This window comes from Phytophthora parasitica, assembly GCF_000247585.1.
Source record: "Phytophthora parasitica INRA-310 unplaced genomic scaffold supercont2.9, whole genome shotgun sequence".
Classification (NCBI taxonomy): Eukaryota; Oomycota; class Peronosporomycetes; order Peronosporales; family Peronosporaceae; genus Phytophthora; species Phytophthora nicotianae.
In genome coordinates, this window is record NW_008648995.1 from 812022 (window position 1) to 832410 (window position 20389).

General features: G+C 47.2%; 13 protein-coding genes across 15 annotated transcripts; 6 read left to right on the top strand and 7 right to left on the bottom strand.

The window, feature by feature from the left end:
- Positions 1–93: 93 nt before the first annotated feature.
- On the bottom strand, positions 94–738 carry PPTG_06322 (hypothetical protein; the record flags this gene model as incomplete). The annotated part of the gene is made up of 1 exon (XM_008900223.1): positions 94–738. The coding sequence occupies one exon, from the start codon at positions 736–738 to the stop codon at positions 94–96; it is 645 nt and encodes a 214-aa protein (XP_008898471.1).
- An 8-nt stretch (positions 739–746) lies between these two features.
- Positions 747–1088, bottom strand: PPTG_06323 (hypothetical protein; the record flags this gene model as incomplete). The annotated part of the gene is made up of 1 exon (XM_008900224.1): positions 747–1088. The coding sequence occupies one exon, from the start codon at positions 1086–1088 to the stop codon at positions 747–749; it is 342 nt and encodes a 113-aa protein (XP_008898472.1).
- A 132-nt stretch (positions 1089–1220) lies between these two features.
- On the bottom strand, positions 1221–2189 carry PPTG_06324 (hypothetical protein; the record flags this gene model as incomplete). Its single annotated transcript, XM_008900225.1, has 1 exon — positions 1221–2189. The coding sequence occupies one exon, from the start codon at positions 2187–2189 to the stop codon at positions 1221–1223; it is 969 nt and encodes a 322-aa protein (XP_008898473.1).
- Positions 2190–2362: 173 nt separating this feature from the next.
- PPTG_21867 (hypothetical protein) lies at positions 2363–2722 on the bottom strand (the record flags this gene model as incomplete). Its single annotated transcript, XM_008900569.1, has 3 exons — positions 2363–2428; positions 2491–2551; positions 2613–2722. The coding sequence occupies 3 exons, from the start codon at positions 2720–2722 to the stop codon at positions 2363–2365; spliced, it is 237 nt and encodes a 78-aa protein (XP_008898817.1).
- A 799-nt stretch (positions 2723–3521) lies between these two features.
- Positions 3522–3821, bottom strand: PPTG_06325 (hypothetical protein; the record flags this gene model as incomplete). Its single annotated transcript, XM_008900226.1, has 1 exon — positions 3522–3821. One exon carries the CDS (start codon positions 3819–3821, stop codon positions 3522–3524), a length of 300 nt encoding a protein of 99 aa, XP_008898474.1.
- An 851-nt stretch (positions 3822–4672) lies between these two features.
- PPTG_21868 (hypothetical protein) lies at positions 4673–5065 on the top strand (the record flags this gene model as incomplete). Its single annotated transcript, XM_008900570.1, has 2 exons — positions 4673–4694; positions 4755–5065. 2 exons carry the CDS (start codon positions 4673–4675, stop codon positions 5063–5065), a joined length of 333 nt encoding a protein of 110 aa, XP_008898818.1.
- Positions 5066–6106: 1041 nt separating this feature from the next.
- Positions 6107–6435, bottom strand: PPTG_06326 (hypothetical protein; the record flags this gene model as incomplete). Its single annotated transcript, XM_008900227.1, has 2 exons — positions 6107–6152; positions 6287–6435. The coding sequence occupies 2 exons, from the start codon at positions 6433–6435 to the stop codon at positions 6107–6109; spliced, it is 195 nt and encodes a 64-aa protein (XP_008898475.1).
- A 911-nt stretch (positions 6436–7346) lies between these two features.
- On the top strand, positions 7347–9347 carry PPTG_06327 (hypothetical protein). The gene is made up of 2 exons (XM_008900228.1): positions 7347–8633; positions 8702–9347. Exons 1-2 carry the CDS (start codon positions 7453–7455, stop codon positions 9246–9248), a joined length of 1728 nt encoding a protein of 575 aa, XP_008898476.1. The 5' UTR covers positions 7347–7452; the 3' UTR covers positions 9249–9347.
- Positions 9203–11832, bottom strand: PPTG_06328 (hypothetical protein). Of its 3 annotated transcripts, XM_008900230.1 has the most exons (3): positions 11212–11832; positions 9480–11102; positions 9203–9427 (listed from the first exon to the last, which is right to left on the bottom strand). In XM_008900230.1, exons 2-3 carry the CDS (start codon positions 11011–11013, stop codon positions 9378–9380), a joined length of 1584 nt encoding a protein of 527 aa, XP_008898478.1. In that variant the 5' UTR covers positions 11014–11102; positions 11212–11832; the 3' UTR covers positions 9203–9377. The 3 variants fall into 3 exon arrangements, with proteins under 3 accessions (XP_008898478.1, XP_008898477.1, XP_008898479.1); XM_008900229.1 differs by having other exon boundaries at positions 9203–11102; XM_008900231.1 differs by having other exon boundaries at positions 9480–11832.
- A 310-nt stretch (positions 11833–12142) lies between these two features.
- On the top strand, positions 12143–12716 carry PPTG_06329 (hypothetical protein; the record flags this gene model as incomplete). The annotated part of the gene is made up of 3 exons (XM_008900232.1): positions 12143–12261; positions 12328–12647; positions 12706–12716. The coding sequence occupies 3 exons, from the start codon at positions 12143–12145 to the stop codon at positions 12714–12716; spliced, it is 450 nt and encodes a 149-aa protein (XP_008898480.1).
- Positions 12717–13050: 334 nt separating this feature from the next.
- PPTG_21869 (hypothetical protein) lies at positions 13051–15655 on the top strand (the record flags this gene model as incomplete). The annotated part of the gene is made up of 3 exons (XM_008900571.1): positions 13051–13356; positions 13431–13467; positions 14008–15655. 3 exons carry the CDS (start codon positions 13051–13053, stop codon positions 14925–14927), a joined length of 1263 nt encoding a protein of 420 aa, XP_008898819.1. The 3' UTR covers positions 14928–15655.
- A 207-nt stretch (positions 15656–15862) lies between these two features.
- Positions 15863–17616, top strand: PPTG_21870 (hypothetical protein). Its single transcript, XM_008900572.1, has 2 exons — positions 15863–16979; positions 17052–17616. The coding sequence occupies exons 1-2, from the start codon at positions 16254–16256 to the stop codon at positions 17217–17219; spliced, it is 894 nt and encodes a 297-aa protein (XP_008898820.1). The 5' UTR covers positions 15863–16253; the 3' UTR covers positions 17220–17616.
- Positions 17617–18665: 1049 nt separating this feature from the next.
- PPTG_06330 (hypothetical protein) lies at positions 18666–19481 on the top strand (the record flags this gene model as incomplete). Its single annotated transcript, XM_008900233.1, has 1 exon — positions 18666–19481. The coding sequence occupies one exon, from the start codon at positions 18666–18668 to the stop codon at positions 19479–19481; it is 816 nt and encodes a 271-aa protein (XP_008898481.1).
- Between the last annotated feature and the right edge of the window lie 908 nt (positions 19482–20389).

Sequence of the window (20389 nt, forward strand, 5' to 3'; positions counted from 1 at the left end):
CATCTTGCATCGTGGTCACCACCTGTCGCATAACCGAGCGTTCGTGGCTTGAGCAACTTGAATGTGGCCACTTCAGCGATTACTTGGAAATCACTACACCACAACACACCGGATTTGTTCTTGTTCAGAGTCCGCATCTTCCTCGAACGTCGGAAAGCACGCTTTGTCTTCTTCTTCATGTAGATCCAGCTCTTCTTGTGTCGGTTGTGGGGATCCGATGGTCCCCGTATACGCCAACACGCTTGGTATACCAATGTCACCTCCGTCATCAACATCGCTCATATCCCACTCAGAGCAGATTTGTTGTGCGGCGGCAAACAGTTTTTCGGCACTGTATCCAAGTCTTTCCATTATCCACCTCGAAAGTAGCAAATCACCGACTCCCATGGGTAATGGTTGCTCTGTGACCCAGCAGATCACATTTCGTAAAATCAACGGCCCACCCGGAGTGGTAAAGCGCAAGTTTAATTTCACTTTGCTCTTTACTGGTACTGGCTGGTCACCAACTCCAGTCACCGCTGCCTTGCCTTGCAGGTCTTGGTGCGTGATCCACGTCCCTTGCTTCGAAATCACAGTCAGCAGCTTGCTGATGACGACCGAAACCTCCAGCACACTGTCGGGAGTAATGCTGGCCACAGCAACATTCATCACCATACATGGTATCAACGCTGGTGCTCTATCAGCGGCCAAAAGTGTTAAGGGTAGCGAACCCGACGCAGTCACAGATGTCACGGCCATCACTGGTTTCAATACCTTCCGGCATGTCGTTTTGATTCATACAATTCCTTGGCTTCAGCTGGACCCGATACTTCCGGACACTGAAATACCCCATGGGCCAGATATCCACATTTGAAACACTTTTTGTCTTGAGATTTCGTCTTAGCAGCGATATCCGTCTTTCCCTTCTTTTGGTTACTCGATTTCGTCGCCACTTGCGAGTCCTTACCACTTGATGTATCAGTTCCGGTTCGCCACCTTTGATTCTTCTTGGTTGCACCTCCAGATCCAATAACCTGTTCCGTCTTTGCACTAGCTTTACCCTGCGTTGAGCTCGAAATGTGCGCTTCAAACCGCATAAAGTCCTCCATCTCACTACGAACCAATTTAAGAAAAGTATGTATGTTTGACTTGGTGGTCTTGTGGCTCTGTCGTCCAAGCTGGTCCTTCACAGCATTTTTGAAAGCTGGCGGACGAAGTGCCTCTACTAGATACCCCACCACTTACTTTGGTTCGGCTTGAACTATGTCCTCTATGTTGAGTCGATCCACAATTTCGTAAAAGTCCGCCATCAATCGAGACAACCTCGACTCAACATCTTGCAGCTCTGTATCAATACAAAGGTTCTTTACTTCACGACCCAGAGTTTTATAGGCCGTATTATCGGGTAGTCGAGCCGAGAGAAAATAATCGCGCCATTCAGCCTCAGTCACGTTCTTTTCTTCCTTAAAGAGCTCAAAACCGCAAATTCGGACCATTGTTCCCTGCTCAATGCAAGAACTTAAAGGCATCACAAAAACTTTCGCTTCAGTTCCTTGATTCAGTGCCTGCATTCGCCTCATGTAGAAAGCGTAGCTGTCCATAAAATCCCTCTTCTCCTTTTTCGAACTTCCTCGGTTAATCGGATGCACAGGCAGGTTAGTTCCAATTGCCACAGTGACGGCCGGTGCTTCCGGTAAGCGACTATCCTCAGTAGTGGCCGCCCCTTGTGCAAACGCACCCCAACGAGCCTGAATGCGAGGCTGCACCGCCTCCGCCAAATTCTCCAGACGACGGCCTTGACGTCCTACAGCTTCTTCTGCCGCGCGCAGTAGCCGATACTGCTCCTCCAAGAACTGTCTGTGCTCGTCCATTTGACGCTTAATTTCCTCCTGTTGCTCCAGCAGCGCCGACTGCCGGTCATGCTGCGCCTGGAGATACTCGGACGTTTTTGCAGCAAGTCGTTCCAGCTGCTCCTGCACCTGACCAAGCTGCTCCGCGGTCCTGTGTTGCACCGCTGCTGAGTGTTGGGCCAGTGCTTCGACTTGGCGACTCGTCTCTCCACTACCACCGTGGATTACCGCCGTTCTTGTGGTTGTTTCCTCCAGTCGCAAGTCGTGGTCCATAAACGGTGGTAAAGGTGGGTGTATTGCTATGGGCGGACCTTGGGGCCTGCCTGAGTGCGGGATCATCGCCTCGTCGGCTTCTTCCATGCTAAGCGCGACCTCAGCTAAAGAATTCTTTGTTGTGTCGCCTGTAGTTGAAATGTAGAAGTGAGAATTTGATTCTAATGCATGCCTTTTGGAGGCGTCGTTTATTCCGCAACTGCTACGACTGGCTGGAGGGAAATTACTGCTAGTGAAACTACTACTCGATCGCAGAACTACTACTCGATCGCGTGGTGCTGTTGCTGAGCTGCAACCTCATCCACGGCTACGCGCTGTAGCTCCAGCTACAACAATTATCATGCGTGGGAGAGCACATATCGACCTCTTTGTTTGAGTAATTCCGTACCCTTTCTTTTACGTAGAGCTCGACGGTGTACTCAAAAGCGTTTACCGGGGCCGGGAGATACCTGAACAAACGCACTGGAGGTCAGTATCATATTTCACCCCACTCGTCTCAAGTATACATACTTGTTTCGACCACGGTACGCAAGGCGAGTGTGGCCAAAGAGGTCCAGCTTGTCTCTAACCGAGAGTGCATGACGAGTATAAACGATAGCCACACGTCTCAGCCTCCACATCCACCTGCCAATCGTTTCCTGGCATATCGTCTGTCTCCATGCTTGCCCTCTGCGTGAAGGGAGAAGCAGAACGGTAGTGATTCGTTGGTGCTCCTGTCTTGCGGACCATATACGCGCTCCATTTGGTCTGGCACGACGTGGAAAATGTTGGATGTGTTGCGTTGCGGACTTCACCCCGTCATAAACCCGATCGAGTTATTCAATGGCGAGACCACTAGAATGCAGGTAGCATTCTCCGTCACACGCACGCGCTGCAGCATGTCTGGACGCTCCTGAACAGTGGTGGCGAACGGCAAGTGCGCAGAGTTTCCGTACGAATACACAGCAAGGGCTGTTAGATCAGCGTGCCCATCTTGAGACGCAACCACAGCGTGTAGTCTCCTTTGATGGAACCGTTATAGCGATCAACAGCGTTGTTGGTAGCAGCGTATCCACAAGGTGCGTGGTGATCCTGCCAGAGGTTGAATGGGGATGCAAGCCACTGCGAGGTGAAAAATAGCTTACGACTGCCAAGCGCTGAGGAAGCTTCTGCAACTCTTCAAGACAGCTCGTTTTAATCCGTTTATACTCCATTGATGACACATCGTAGTGCACGTCTGCAACATCTCGAGATTCTCGGTCAGCAAGACTGATAGGGATACCTTGTAAATGTTCGTAGCTACGTGAAAGTAGCACATTAGGATGATCAGCTAGTTTCCAGCACCGAGGATTTCATCAACAGCATCATGCTAACCCTTATCCGCGTTGGCCATGACGTAATGGACCGACCGTTGCTTGTTCGTCACGGTAGTATATATATTTATATTAGCGTTAGCACCCCCATGAAATGATTCTGCTCTTGTTGCGACATAAAAAAGGACACTATCACGCGGAAGGAAAGCATGCGGTCCGAGACCCCACTACCATGAGTGGGTACTTGGCTGGGTTTGTACATTGCGTCAATGAGCATGACGTAGGTCGATGGGTCGCTGTCGAACTGCCCGAATAGCTGCTTTGACGTCACACCCACAATGATTGGGTCAGACTCGGATCCTTCTCCAACAATGGGGTCTCCGCTAGCGCCCGAGAGCCAGGTGAAGATGAAGGTCAAAGCGAGCATGGTGAAAGTTTGCTCTTATTAACAATGAAGTCTTTCAGTGAGCCCAAAAGCATGTCGATGTCGTGGGTAGATAGGTCTTTCGCGACTATAGTCCAGATAATCGTAGTAAAGGGTTATTATCACCACTGAATCCAAAAACATCAACATTTTCACAACTGACTGTATGTCAGCGATCAATAGTGCTAGTGATTTAAATACCATGTTTTTTCGGTATATTGGTGTGTTTCAGGGCGTTATTTAACAGGTGTTTCGTTCAATTTCGAGTCCCAACGGCTACTTCATTGGGAGGGGGGGGGGGGGGGGTCAGAGTTTTTTTTGTATAAATCTTATTTGGATAAACTGTTAAATCTGATAAAACATTGCACTCCAATCCAACGTAATTGTTTCAGGGGAAATGTCCAAATTCGTCCGTAAAATTGAAATATTATCGAAACGGATCCGTCCACCCTGAACTTGCAACCGAAACTTGTGTATTACACTGATAATGATACAGTAGCAAGTAGCCCTTTCGTAACGTATAGCTTTCTGGATATCAATACCTCTGTGATAACATGTAGCCTTCACGGAGCCAGTAGCTGTGTCGTAGCCAATGACGTCATTGCTCAGAGCCAGTGTTTGCACCACATGTTTGGGATAGGTGGCTCCTGTGCCCCCGTCCTCACTTTACAAAATCGCAGTCGTCCAGAACATGAAGAAGGGCGACACGTTCGACAGCAAGTAGGAGTTCAAACTAGCGAGCGTTGAAGCAGCGGTGGAGGATAGCCGGGACTGAAGGTAACATGCAAGAGCCAAGCTTGTCGATTCTTCGTCAACGCGCGCATCAATCCAACCGGCCATGTTTGAGTGACATCATGCGACACTTGTCATTCCTGCGTGGGTCGTTGTGTGCCAACTTCAAAGGGTTTCCGTAAACCCGCGTGGACCTGGCGGAAGGCGCTCGACTCTACCTGATTGAGCTCTTGGAGGCGGAGAACGCGAAGCTCACCCTGATCGAAGCTCCTCTACAGCGCCTAGAAGACAGACAAAATCGACCGTCTGTACATGAGGTCGCTGGAGTCGTTATCGTGAAAGAAATCACACAAGAGAGCGAGCGCTCCGATGCAGACGTCGACGCAACCCAAGACCCCAAGCCACCGGCAGCAGAAGAGCCAACACAGGAGGGTCGTGATGAGCAGGACGCGGAAGAGCAAGTTACCCTGGCTCCACCAGTGCGCAGAAAGCGCAAACGTCGTACGCGCAGCTAAGCTATCAACGTGACCTCAATACCATTTGTCGCTTCCTAAAAATGTGTTTTAAAATGTAGGAGCCATATAGGTTATGCTTTTGTACTCCGCATATTTCATAATACCAAACTTTAGCACACAATAGAAGGGTCTTATTCTATGAAAACCAATACCAATAGTTAGATGTATAGCGGTTTCTCGCCTTCTGAGTCCGAAAATGAGGTTAGGTTTAGCTAATTCGCAGTAGTGTTAGCGCGATGGGCTCTCCAAAAAGGATCTCGGAAGTTCTAAATTGCTTGTAGGCTGATCTGGCCACGTTATGTATAATGTAAGAGATATCATTGGTTGATAATGAGATCCGATTGGTTTTCATGAGAAAGACGCAGTACGACTCCAGTGGAGTCGTCAATCGTTGTGTCGCATCGTGATGTGCAAATCCACAGCAACATGAGATTGCGAATGAAAAAAGTAAAAATTTAGTCAAGGTGCATCTAAACCTATCAGGCTTGATGTAGGCATGCTTGTTCTTTTGGACGTGGCGGTAAACCTTCAGCCACTCGACATCGCACTCCTTCAGACCATGAAGTATCTACTTGACAACATCAGCGCCGCATTTTGGAGGCGTCCTTGCGATGCGCCCTTTGACGATTCCCCAAATAAGCTCGATTAGTTGAAGTGTCGGATGGTAAGGTGGAGTAAAGAAGACGAGATAATCGTACTTGGTGGCAATTTCAGTGACTTGATATCTTTTTGGTGGTCGATAAAGCTCGGCCAACTCAATTAGAGTACGAATGGTCGGTTTAGAACTAAAAACCATGCCAGCTACACAAAAATAAGTTTTAAATAAAATAATAGAAGAGAAAACAAACCGTTTTTCACAGCCATTCTTGAATGTCGGCTTTAAGTCACCATGACTTTTGTGGGCTTGGATTAATCTGACGCTTGTGGTACGATGCTCCTTCTAAATAGATGTTGCAACGACAGTGTTTTTGCAGATTCTTGCATAGATCCTCAAACCAGCGCTCAAATTGGACGGCATCGAAATTGCCATGGCAATCGTCACTATATTGCTTTCTCTTTAAAGTGGAATTCCAAACCTTGATGGAATCTTCAATAAAAAAGACCAGTTAGTACTGCTCCTTTGCTTTTAATAATTCCTGCAGCAATAATACACGCACTAACAAAAAAAAACATAAACAACTATTAATAGAATTGATTTTTAGCAAAACAAAATTTACTTACCGAGCTCCTCGTCCAGTCTTGCTGTAGCGAATCTTATCTGCAGTCAACCATGTCTTGCCTGTGACGTGGTTGACGTTGCAGTCAGATTCGTCCAGGTAGACTTCTGCTCTGTCGACTCCAAGGCGGACGCTCCGCTTAGTTCCTCGCATTGGACCACGCACAGCGCTCGATTCGCTATCTTTTTCTCTAAGTAGGTACGTCGGAACGCAACATTACCTGGCGTTTCGGCGTAAATGTGCCGTTGTTCACCTTTTATATGACGGAAGCCCAGTTCATGAAGGACCCGAGTCATAGTGTCCACCTTCAGCTGAGCGTCACACACGTCAGCAACTTCATTACATACATGTTGAGCAGTGATAGGCTGGCCTGCCATATTTTGCTTTACAACGAAGTCGCGAATCGCTGGAGCGATTGCATTAAGGTCAAACATGCTGCTATTCGGAACAGGCTTCAGGAATACAGCACCAAAATATTAGATGTCAGAGGTAATTGATATGTAACTGTTAAATATTAAATGCATAAAGTTCAACCTCAAAGTCGGTCTTCTGACTTGCGTTGTACACTGCAATTACGCGTGTTATCGTGTCCGTTGAACAGACAAGTCACCCAGCAACAAATTCTCTCGTACGCTTTCCGCTAAATATCCCGTGTTCTTTCTGTAGGGCAAAAAAGGTGTAGCTCCTCACCATCATTTTCTTCTCAGCACTAGTGTACTGATGTCGCTCGACTTGCATTTTTGCAAAATGAATGCAAGATAAGGGCAAACGAGAGGTTGCAGTCGATCAAGGAGACTCCGGGCCATCCATTGCTGGTCCTAATGCTTGTATACGATTAGTATTCGCATGCATAATAACATTAAACCTGACCGGTTAAATAACCGGTATCATGAATTATGCGGAGTACAGTATTGCTATTGGTTACTGTACGGCTATAGGTTACAAAATGGCTATAGGATACAAAATGGTTACGCATTGAACAATTTCAGACTTTGTTCAGTTGCATGTTTGAAAAAAAAAAAAAGGATCCGTTTTGATAATATTTCAATTTTACGGACGTATTTTGACATTTCCTTTTTTTTCATCCCGCGTAATTTTACGCACTCAAACAACTATTGGCGCCAACAACCAACCACACCGAGCAGCTCACTTGCTCACTCGCCAATCGCAATGCGCCGCACCCGCTCAAGCGCTTTGGCCGAGGCCTCTGCGCCTCCACAGCGTCTCCGCTCTCTGCGTTCCTCTGCACGTAACCCGCCTCTATCCCCTCCTCCCGTTACATCACTGCGTCGCTCGTCACGTCGCACACCTTCACCAGTTCTAAAGTCCACTGCCAAGTTGAAACGAAAACCTCGTCAGGCTGTTAAAAAGGAGATAGATACAACAATTTCGGACCACGACGAGAGTGACAGTGAAAAAGAAACACAAGATGCAGAACTCACCGAGTACGAGCGCAAACGTCGGGAGAATATCCAACGTAACTTAGCCTTCATGCAGCAAATGGGCGTCTCCACCGCTAAAATTGAGGCTAGGACGCTGGTCGGACACGATGCTGTAAAGCAGGCCAAAGAGCAGCAATTAGTTGTTAAAAGAGCTCTTCAGGCAGCTAAAAAGGCGGAGCGATTGACGCAACCAGTCCGTAAATCGAGACGTCTTGAAGGCAAGAAGGTGGAGGTGGAACCAATTGAGTCTATTGACCAATACGAGATGGACAAGACGCGTGCTCCTCGTCTTCCTAGAGGCAGCAATCTCCATGTAATGGACGCAGTGGATGGAGAGAGTAAGGCGTTCCTCGGAGGCATCACAGCCGATCTAGAAGAGGAACTGGAGGAAGATACCATCTTGGAAGATGACGATGGAGTGGATTACACATTGGCCGATGAGGATATTACTAAGGCTGTACAGGAGCGGATTTATTCTGTTGCCTTCTTGCCCCGTGCCGACAGAGTTGTAGTCGCCTGTGGAGATAAAATGGGTCACATAGCACTATGGACACGTCCAGGTGTGAAGCAGGAGAGTTCGGCGTCGCCACTGGCTGTATACAGACCGCACTATACTCCTGTGAGTCAACTGATCTTCCCAAACTCGTCGAAACTGGTATCGAGCAGTTTTGACGGAACTGTTAGGGAGTTTGACTTGCGTGCTGCTGAGTCGTCGGTCGTGTACGATACAAATGATGATGCCGGTATTTCGTCATTGGTAGCTGCTGCCACGGCGCAGTGTTACTACGCAAGCTGCGACGATGGGACTGTTCGACTCATTGACCGACGAGCGCGAAAAGTACAGAGGTCCAGCTATCAGCTACACGAGAAGAAGATCAACACTGTGAGCCAACATCCGAGCCTCGAGTTGTAAGTAACTATGATATTTGTACTCGTAGAACCCACTCACAAACTTTAAATGTTTATTGTGTTTGTAGCTGCATTGCTACTGCGTCGTTGGACCGCACAGTGTGTCTATGGGATGCTCGTAAAATGTCTTCGAAGAAGAACACACCGCTGGTGACGTTGCCACACCATCGCAGTATTAACTGCGCGTACTTCTCTCCACGAAATGGCGATTGGCTGGTGACGGTGGGCCAGGACTCGTACATCGACATGTTCGACACGTCAAGTCTTACGGAGCGAAAGCCTTCGGTCAAGTCAGCGATCGCTCTACCGAAATCTGTTCGTGTTCCACACAACAATATGACGGGCCGATGGCTCACGAAACTCCACGCAGCTTGGGACCCCAAGAGACCGAACCAGTTTGTGATCGGATGCATGGAACAGCCACGGAGGATTCAGATCTTCCGTGCTGGTCGTCGTCGTCCCGTGCGTGAACTCAAGAGCGACAACTTCGCGTCGGTGCACTCTATCAACGCCTTCCATCCTCATCTGGAGCTCATTGCTGGTGGTAACTCATCTGGTCGACTTGCATTGTGGCGGGGCAAAAAGACAGACAAATATGTCAAAACGGAGACATAAGGTAAAGTTTGTGAGAACTCGCAATATGTATCTTTTCTTGCATCAACAATAAAGAAAGGGAACGTCTACATGTTTATACTTAGCAATGCTCTTTTCGTTTAGGCCCCATACTTATAATCTTCTTTGTCTTTAGACGTTGGCAGTGGTCTGTTCCTTGGCGAGCGATTTTTCATACATTCCTAAAAAAAAATTAGACCAAGGTACTAAAAATAAATATTGTGAAGTTCGTACCTTTTCTCCGAAGCTCCGTGTGTTTCGCCTGAACATTTTCGAAATGAGCGAGTAGTGCATCTGCATCAATACGTGGACTATCCGATACCGATGCGTCGTCACTTCTTGTGCTGTTCGGAGTCTCCCCGCTCTGGCGAAGTCGACTCGAGTCTCCATTCAGGTCCATTCGACCAATTGCCGTGGCCATACTTGTTACGCTTGCTAGACGATCCCGTAGCACACGAAACGCAGCACTTTGAGGCAGCAGCATCAAAAGTCCATACAAACTTTTAACCAGATCAGTGTGATAGTCTTCCTGGATCTCAAGAAGCTGCAGACGCATGTGAATGAAGATTGGCGATTCCAAAAGCTGCACGAGCTTGTCGATCTGCATCAAAAACCCGACGGAGGCGTCGATATCTGCAAATTTGCTGATGAGCGCCGCAGACAGCGAGTACGACTGGGCCAGCAAGCAGAGACTGAAGGCCGCGATGGGATTGTGGCACCAGGAACGGAAGAGTGCAGTGAACACCTCGACATCGTCTTCCGAAGCACGTGACTGGAAGCTGCGGCGCAAAATGTCACGGAGATGTTCCAACTCATTAGCTGTCAGTAGAATGAGGTTCAGTGTCTGGACCATCACAGCTGCAAACTCACTGTCTGCTTGGCTATCCAGATAAACCGCTTCTGTGCCCAGCACCTTGGCGAAGATGAGGTAAATGCTCTTGGAATCTAAGAGCACACAGAGCTTCCGTACGATCATACTGCCGCGCATCTCGAGTAAGCGCCGGTCTTGTGCGAACAGCAATAGGATAGCATTCAGCACCTTTTCGAACTCGACTTTGTTGAGCGAAATGCGAGCCAGAACCTCCAAATCCAGCAGCACCACGCTGTCTGAGATATCTGACAGAGTACGCAGCAAAGCTGGTAACAACTGACCGATGTGAGCTGACAGCTGGTTCGGATATTTTTCAAGCAGCATCGAGATCCAACGCAAGGCAGCCATACGGGTAGGTACGTGGTCGCTACTGAGTTCAGTGGTGAGTTTCTGCATCAACGGCAGCAGTTCCACGTCTTCTGTCGTGGATTTTACTAACTGCAACAAGTCATCGTTCGCCCGTTCAGCCACTTGCCGAATTTCATGCTCAGCATCGGAGATACAGTGCATGATAGCAGCTAGTAAGTCAGCATAGAACTCCACGAGCTTCTCACGTCCCAAGTTCACGAACTCCTGCACCCAGCTCACAGCTGTGAGGCGGTTGAATCTCTCCTTGCTGTTACATTGGCCCACCAGGATGTCCACCATGCGTCCAAACTCGACGTCTTCTGTCTGCTTGATCTCCCTCAAAAACTCCGCTAGTGCACTATCCGCAGCCTGTCGAATCTCCCTGTTCCCGTCACTCAACATATTGAACAGTCCGTCCAGAAATTCTGGCAACCAGTCGAGCATATCAATGTCCGGGACTGAATCCAATACCGTGATCCAGCCCACCAAAAGCTGTCGGATGTATGGGTTGGTCATCCTGATGTATTTGTGAAGCAGTGGGATGAACATGTCCACGTCGAAGTATTCGCTCTCCGTCACAATGTCTTTCACCAGTCGATCCAGTAAATTCGCTCCGTTCTTCACATCCACGTCCACATCTGCGAACAATTTGCAGAGACCGTCAAAGATCTGGTTAAAGTACTGCAAGATATGGCCTCTCGCCACTTTGGCGATGTTGTACAGACTCTCGCATGCATAGTAGCGTACACGACTCTCCGGGTCGTCAAAACAGTGCAGCACTGGGGGTAGTAGTTTGTCCAGATACAGATGGGCGTCGTGCATAAGCCCAATGGCAGTGGCTGCCAGTCCAATAAGGCCGCCTTTACGGTGGTTGGCATTGGAGGAACATGCAAAGTCGTTGCCTAATAGCTCGATAATGGCCGGTATACGCTGACGACTGGGGTTGCTTACTGCGTATTGCGGGTTAGAGACCCCGTCGACGCTCTCGCTCTCCGTACCGGAGGTGGAGGCGTTGAATCGGGAGCTGGGTGAGTCCTGATTGAGTTGTAACTGGTGTTGCTGATGGAACTCGATAGATGCGGCGTTCTCTTGCAGCTGTTTGATGAGGTTCTCGAGCTCCATGGCCGCACCTTTACGTTTGTCGTACGAGCGGTCACCCAAATTGCGCATGAGATTCGGAGACAGAGGAAGCTGCTGCACAGGGAAACCGTTGGCGTCGGGAGCATCACCGCCACCCAAGCCAAAGGGCATTGCAGCGGCAGCAGCGGCGGCGGCCTGCGTTAGCGCAGACTGCGGCAGCATGGGCGAAGGATCCGTCGGGTAGCTGCTCATGATTCTTTTTGTTATGGGCCGTTTGCAAAATGGCTTCAGAAAATAGCCAATGGAATGCGGGGAAATGAGTTTGCTTAATCGATTCATGATTTTTCCTTAAAAAATAAACTTTTACGTTATTTATTTAAAATAATCAAATTAAGAACCACAACTATTTTAGCCCAAACAGGATTTAATTGCGTGAGCGTAACGTAAATGGATCAACGTTCGGACAACATCCAAAATATCGTACTTAGTATGTGATTAGGCTGGAAAAAGCAAAAAATTAGCAGCATCATGCAGTAGTGCTGTAGCAGCACGTCCTGTTAACGCAGGTGATGGGCTGCGCAGTAGTTGATACTGGAAAATGTGGAAAGTCCCTTCCGGACCAAGACTAATTCTCTTTATGAACACAAGCAACATGTATACGACAGAGCTTAAGCCAGCGTACAACGATCCCAATTACTTAATACAGCCTCATTCGACGTAAGTTACTGGGATATTTATTAACTAGCTTGCTCTATTGCTCACATTATTCTTTCTGTTTGGAAGCCTACCTACTGCGGTTGCCGATAAGGAAGAAGATGTGAACTACATGCTTGGATACAGAGCTGCACTTAAGAAGAAGAGAAGGCCTTCTTCTTCTCTCGAATCTGACGTGGTCTACGAAGAAAAGGAAGACATTGATTACTTGACGTACCAGCGCTCAAATAATGCTGATCGCACGAAAAGTTATAGAGCTAATCAAAAGAAGAAAACAAATGTGACGGAAACTGACAACGAAAAAAAGGAGAATGGTTCTCGGTGGGAAGAACAGCGCAGCCAGTATGCTTCCTATATACGTGAGTATCGAGTTGCGCAAAAAGAGCATTGTAAGTGTTTAGTCTTTTCCAAACCGGAGAAAAATATTAATTTGTTGATGTTATCCAGTGCAAATGTAATGCGCGGACCCAGAGTGCTGCGTCAGCGGCAGCTGGGTTCCAGTGTTGTATCTGTTTGGCTCGGGTCGTGGCTCACGGCGCCTCCAGTACCCGGCCTGCGCCTCCGCGCCACACGTCGCAGCTTCCTGCTGCTTCTGTATATCTGCATGTTCACCTACATTCCAGTCCAGCTCTGTGATCACAGAGAGCTCACCGCAGCCCCCAAGGAGCTCCTGTGACTCTCCTTGGTGCTATCAGACTCTGCATGTCTAGGATCTGCTCGATCAATTCATTCTGCAATTTGCACTCTGAGTCTCTGGTCTCCGTTCCTACAGTGCGCCTGTTCCAGCAAAGCATGCGGGATGAAGAAACTGATCGCTTGCAAACTTTGGCAAATGCAATACTGAACAAGCGGTATATTTCAGCGGAAGGCATTTGTTTTATGTCTAAGGGGCAGAAATTTACTAGTGATCCAAGGTTGGCTTTGATATACTACTACTGCTTTGGAGGACACCCGGAGGCGTTTGTCTTTCATGACGAACATCTCCGTGAAGACGAGTCGGTAAAGGAACGACTTTTGAATGCGTTGGATTCGCCTATTGGTGTGGAAGAGTTGAACGATGTCAGCAGCGGTCAACCCAACGCAAAGCTGTATTGTCGCGTGCGCCTCCTGCTGTGAATTTCTCGTCGGCGCTGACTGTACTCACGTCTGCTAACCATTGTTGCGTCTACCAGATACATTTCGAGTATCTGAAGATGAGTTTGCAACCCGGTATGACCACTTATCGGAGGATATTATCAGGAAACACGCTCAAATTTTATTGGAGCCTGATGGATCGAAGTATTATCTTGATCCAGACCTTGTCAAAGACAAAGATCGGATTCAACTATGCTCGAAGTGTGCGTTTAACCCGCGAGAGTCCAAATTCAGCTTGGCTAATGGACATGAGTACGGGCGTTATGGATCTCTATCGGAGTTGAGTGCAGTTGCAAAAAAACTGCATTTCCCCCGTGCGTAGTTTTGGATTGGAACTTTCTCTATCTGGAAAACATTGCACTGGGCATTCCATTTGCTTCATGTCGACTAGACCTCAAGCATGTGCCAAAATACTTCCAGTTACCGATGTTGAGCGCAGACCTCGAGTTACATTTATTGGACCATCCGAAACTTGGAGAGCACGAAAGCAGATATTTCGACGACTATATGAACTACCCAGTGTTAGCATTTTCTCGTGGCTACCTGTTTTGAAAGAAACCCATTCTTTCTTTCGGAAAGAAGGCATTGGAATTAATACTTTGGAAATTCGAGCAGAAGAGCTGACAATACTGGAAGAAAACATTGAAAACAATGTCGTAGTAAGTGATGCGGCAGATTCGCATGCTGTAGATGACGCGGTTACTTCCGAACGGTATGGGCCCGATGCTAATTGTGCTACGAGGAATTTCACGGATACGGTTATTCAACAATATGCAGTTCTACAGCCACCAACTACACGTGTACCATTCACCATCATTAACGTCATGATGGATGCTGTTGGAATAAAGGATGATATTGCAGTTGTACGAAGAAGTGCTGATCCGATAGTTGAATGGGACGAGAATGGCACTATGGTTGCTGGTGCATTTCCCACATTATTTATGATGGGTGGGGAAATGCTTCCTTCTGGGTCATTTCCGAGCGACTTGACACGCCATTTGATGTCCTACTACGATGGACGTTTTGAAAGGAGCGTGACATTTATCGGAACACTTTTTAATCAGCTACAGCGCCATTCAGCAGTGCGAAAAGCTGCTCGGGCAGTAACAACCCACGTGAAGACGCTAAGGAAGCTGGGTGATTTGGCAAATTCATTGGAGTTTAAACAATCACTTGTTGCAGCAAAGAATGATCCAGATTCACCTGCAGCAAAACGCTTAAATGCTGGATTGTTACGGATACTTTCGATTGTTGGAGGCACTGTACCCTTTTCACCCTTTGAACGTGCTGCAACACGTCCAAAGCTTTCAGCGATGCGCATTCGCTTTGGACTCCCACAGTTTTGGGTCACAGTTGCCCCACCCGAGCAAGACGTTATGACGTTACTGCGAATTGCTCTTCTCAGAAAGCTTAAGGGATGGAATAACGAAACTGCAACTTTGGACAGAAGGAGCTTTAATGGGCAGATCTTCCTGAATACCTTAGAGGTAACCCACGTGCTCGACTTTCTATCTCGAACACCTGTGCAGCGCTAGCAGCGCTTGCTTTCGAAAGAAAGCTGAGTCTGATTCAAAAAGTGATACTTCGATGTCCAGCTTCACAAGACACAAGAATAAGTCGAAATTACTATGAACGGGAAGCTGGTGCGTATGGAAAAGTTTCAGCATTCAATGGGGTTGTAGAACCTCAAATTGATGGGCGCTTACATTTGCACAGGACCGTGTACGGGTCGTCCTTCTCGCCGGAAATTTTAACTCGTGGAGCATCTTGTGAAGATTGGAGAGAGTATATTGCGAACTGGATGGATGCAGTACGTTTGAACCACTTATCCGCTAATTCAATAGCCTGGCCGGAAAGTACACAACGTAATACATGCCCGAATGCGTTGTCTCGTGCTTGCGAAGTCGTATTGCCGGATGGTCGGCAAAGTCTTCCAAATTTTCAAGCTGTTGTCGAAAATCAATTATATCCACGAATACACACAACCACTCCAAGATATGCATCAAACGAAAACGAGGAAAATCACAATACCGGCTTTGTCGTCCTGCTGGAATCCACGACCAAAGAACGCAACCACTGCATATAAGCAAGGTGAATGGTGTATGTTCTTCACTGAGCAACCGTCATACTACTGGTGGAGCTCGATCATACAAGATCGATGGAAAAATACTTTTTATCACCCAGGTGGAATCTTAGAAGTATCGTGGCATTCATTTTGTGGACTACTCGCCTGTTGAATTTGCCTGTATTGTGGATATTGTACCTCGGAAGGTCCCGAAGACCGGTAAATCTCAGCGAGGTCGCAAGATCCGTGAAGGCTTCGATTTGGATCCAGGCCATCCACATTTTAAGCATTACGAAGCCGTTATCCGAGTCAAAATGCTAACACCGATGTTTGGAGGGCCCCGCCCCCATCCTGCTCTCGTAAAAGCTACGACAGCAAAAATATGGATAAATTGGCCAGGTATATACTATCTGTATTTGTTCCCTGGAATTTCAACCAGAAACCTGAATTCAAACTGGATAAACCGGGCTTAGCCGCTTTGTGTACACACTGGGATTGCTCCACCGCGGCTTTTGTCTCAAGACAAAGGTATCGTCAAGTGCACAATCTTTGACAAAAGTGTATCCGGAGCAATGAAAATGAAACGTTATGCTTAGACTGGAGAGCTCGAAATGCGACCAGGTGGAAAGACAGCCATAGTGGTGATAGTACTTGCCAGAACAGTAGCGCGCAAAGTGACCGTGGAAATTGTGATCTAGAAGCCGATGGAGCGCTATCTGGTGGAGAAGACGACTTGTATTGGTTGACAAGAGCTGGTGCGCTAGGCAATCCTTCATGTCGTACTAGTGTTGAAGCAATGCACTCAAATTTTTGGTCCGTTATGGGAGTCGATGACGACAAGATGCAAGTCGGGGTGATGAACAAGGTAGTACATTCGCCGAAGCTACAATACAGTGTATACCAGCATAATTGCAGTGACATAAGCGGAATGCCAGATACAAAACCTTGTCTCCAAGCCATGGCTCATCGTATTCGGAAAATGCTTTTGAATAGTCGAGATTGTGGTGTGCGCCCCGATACATTGCCAAGATCTGAAGTAAGAGCAATTCGTAACTCCTTTGAAAGCCACACACCTAGCTCTGTAAACGGTGTTGTCGCATCAACGGAGCAACAAGCCATTATAGATTGGATACTATCAAATTTGGACAAACCCAATCCAGCCCAAACACTTACATTGATGCACGGAGGAGCCGGTACGGGAAAATCTTTTGTGATTCACAAGTTACGCGACGAATTGCTCAATCGTGGATTAAAACTGATTGTTACCTGCCCAACCGCAGCTGTTGCTAGCCAATTCCCAGGCAGACAAACCTGCCATTCTGCTTTTAAAATTGGACGAGATGGTGACCATCTTTCACCCTCCAAACTAGCCGAACTGCGGCGCACTTTTGACAATACTGTTGGTCTCATCGTCATAGATGAAGTATCCAGGTTAGGGAGTGAGTTTGCTGTCAACATTGACAAACGATTGCGAGTGGTTTACGATTCTGACATGCCGTTTGGAGGTAAATCGATTCTGTGGGTATGTACATTGGTGTTACTTCAAATCTGAAATGCATTTTACTGAGTGTGTACGTACTGTTGAATGTAACAGGCAGGCGATTTTCTCCAGCTAGAGGCACTTATGGGAACACCACTGTGCCGTGCGTTGTACAAGCTGAACCAGAACGTAGTCCTTATCCAAGCACGGGATCTCATGAGACGCTTTCACGTTTTCTTTCTCAATTCCCAGCAAAGAGTCCATGATTGTCCACAACAGTAGAAAATCCTGGACGGTTTTCGGACTTTACCACTTACCTATCCTGATGGCTCCACTTCTAGCGGATGTCAACAACTGAGTGATGAAGTGATTGATGCTGTGACAACTGAGCTCACTGCAACCGAAGTTGTGGAAGATCCGGCATGGTTGGATGAAGCGACCGCCTTAGTAACAAGCAATATTGATAAGGCTGCACTGACTGCTTGTGCGGCTAAGTTGTTGGTTAGCCGTGCAGACACCGTCGTATTTCGTTGGAAGAGGCCGGTACCAAACTTTCCAAAAGTGCTGCTAGACTTACTGTATGATTTTAAAGATTATCCGAACTTGTTCGGCTATTTTGTTCGAGATGGACCAGCTCAAATTCTGGACAATGGCAATGGAAATGTAGAATGGGGGGGGGTTGCAAATGGAACGATGTGCAAACTGGAATCACTTGCCTGGTCAAATGACGAACAAACGGATCACATACTTAATTACTTGGAAAACCTTTCGGCTCAATCGGGAGGCGTGATTGATCTTCCAAATGCCCCAGACTTTATTAATGTCACGTTAACTAGGCCAAATGGAGAGGTGATTCCCGCTACATCGTGGCCACCAGAAAATAATTTGGAGACAAACTGGGAACTCAATTCTTCAGGCCGGCAATTGCACAAGAAAAGCATCATCATACCCATTAGACTAGTGGCGAATAAACAGTTGAGTACGGCATTAAGTTGGCGCGTGCACTCTTACCGAAACCAATCGAGGTGAAGTACTCCCAACTCGCAGTTGAACTCGCACTGGTAATGACCGTGTGGAAAGCACAAGGAGCTACGCTTCGAAGAGTTCTGCTCTTTCTAGAAGGAACCCCTGGAGCTCCTAAATGGCTGTATGATCATCTATACGTTGGCAATTCACGAGTAAGATTAGCTCGTCATCTACGATGCCTTCCTCTCTCAGCAGCATTCAAGAAAAGCGTTTTAAAACAGTTGCAGCCCAATGCAGACGTCACCAAGTGGCGAATCGACGTAGGATATGACGGCTACTGGAACCCCAGCAACCATAACAAGTAAACGAGAACTTTAATTTATTATAGTGGCTCAAACCGCATTTCTTTTACACTCGAATGGTAAAACCGTTGGGTAAGGGCTGATCCCACCGCTTTTCAGAAGTTCAACACGTATTTCCCATGAATTTTCTTAAGAACTCTCAACGCTGCCGTTAGAATGTTGGCACATCTTCTCAAATAAAAACGCTCACTCACAATTCAATTTGCTCTCAAAGGACCAAGCTGAAAGAGACAACGGGAATGGATTAACAAAACCGAAACAGATTGTGTCCACATCTTATGACATTTGGCAAAATTCCATCCCGTTTCGACATGATCTCCTCAATTTTGTCGATCTCTACCGTGAGTATTCTCCCACGCCCTGGCATCTTTTGACTTAAAGGCTCACTTTTAGTTTTACAATGTCGCTGCCACTACCAGCAATTCTCACCTGCCGCCTTGCCATCAAGAACGGCGATCCTCTGACTTCGTGCCGAAACAAGACCGAGCCCATCGACTTCTCCTTTCAGATTGACCGTAGCTTTAGGCTATTCAAGGCTCAAGTAGCAACCGAATTCATCCGTCGTCTGCCAAACGATTGGCAGGATGACTTCAGCGTCTATCTCAAGCCCACCAAGCACGCTCCACAACGTGAATTTCTCGAGTTGGACGAGGAAAATTTCTCCAGCCGCGTCGCCAGATCTTGGGAATTAGCTCGCCTTCGCCTACACGGTCAGTCTGATTTTGTTTTAATGAGTTTTGTTTACGTTCCAAGAGCACCAGAACCAAGAGCCAACACTATTCGTAGAGCAACCAAAAATCAAATCCAAGAGCAAGTTCCTCGTGTAGCAGCTGTGCTAGCTGAGCGCAATATTTCGAGTGGGCCAGCCTCACAGCTGTACATGGCAACAATCCAAGCTCGACTTCCAGCTGATGCTCCACTACAAGTTCCTGATAACACAACATTTCGACAACTTCGGAACATTGATCAGCTTTCGCAGGAAATGGAGACAAATCAAAATACAACTCAAGCAACCGCTGACATGAATTTCAGAATGCTCAGGATCAAAATTCAAGGTACAGTGATCCAAGTGCAAGTTCATGTTGGGGATCTCCAGGAAATTCTCGGTTTACCGGCCTACAGCCTTCGTCCTCCGTTCCGTGACCCGGTAGATTTTGAGACTCCCGCTCCTGCAGAAGACATGGATGATGTCAATCACCTTAACGATCATCTCTAAGGAGGGTAGTAGAGGTAGAGAACGATGCTTTCAGTACGAATACCTGAATTTCATTAAAACTCACTGATTTTTATACTGAGTTTGTTCCCATCGTACCCACAATGGTCGTACAAATTTTGCCCACCTTTCTCAGACTGTCCAGTGCAAAAATACAGCGCGACATTGAGGACCGCAAGAGGATTTTCACGGAACGCCATATTTGCGTGGCGTTGGATTCATCGTTTTAGAAGAGAAAATCCGACTTCTATAGGATTCAAGTCAGGTGAATACGGCGGCAGAAAAAATAATAGTGCACCAGTACCGTGAATAAGTTCTTGAAATTCTTCGTACATGTGAATTTTGGCGTTGCCCAAAATGCCAATTGATCTTGGTAAAGGCCACGGATTGAGGAATGGTAGAATTTTCAACTTGAAAGTCTCGTGGAACGTCTGCCGGGTGAAAGTATCCTCGGTTGTACCCCACGCAAAAAATACTTCAACGTCGAACGCAGCAAGAACTGAGATTCGCTTTCCGCGGATAAATGGAATGGACACAACCGCTGGTTCTCCGCGTGCGGGCCACGCGTGTTTTCTCAGGGAGGACCTAAACCATAGCAATACCATACAACAAATTAACAAGGTAAGATGTTACAGTCAGAAAATTGATATTGTACAATACCTTCCATCCTTTGAAGTTTCATCAACAAACACGATTTGATCTATCCCGCTGTAGAAAGGCAATAGCATGTTCACATACTCTTGGCGTTCTTTTGGGATACTTTCACGAGCTCTTTTGTCAGCACTTTCGCGTTAACCCCAAATCGAACCGTAAAGCACGACAAATTGTCGAATCGGAACAGCAATATTGGGTTGAAAACTTCTCTTTTAATACCTCACGCAGCTCTTGGAAGTAGAAGCAGGGGTGTTGCT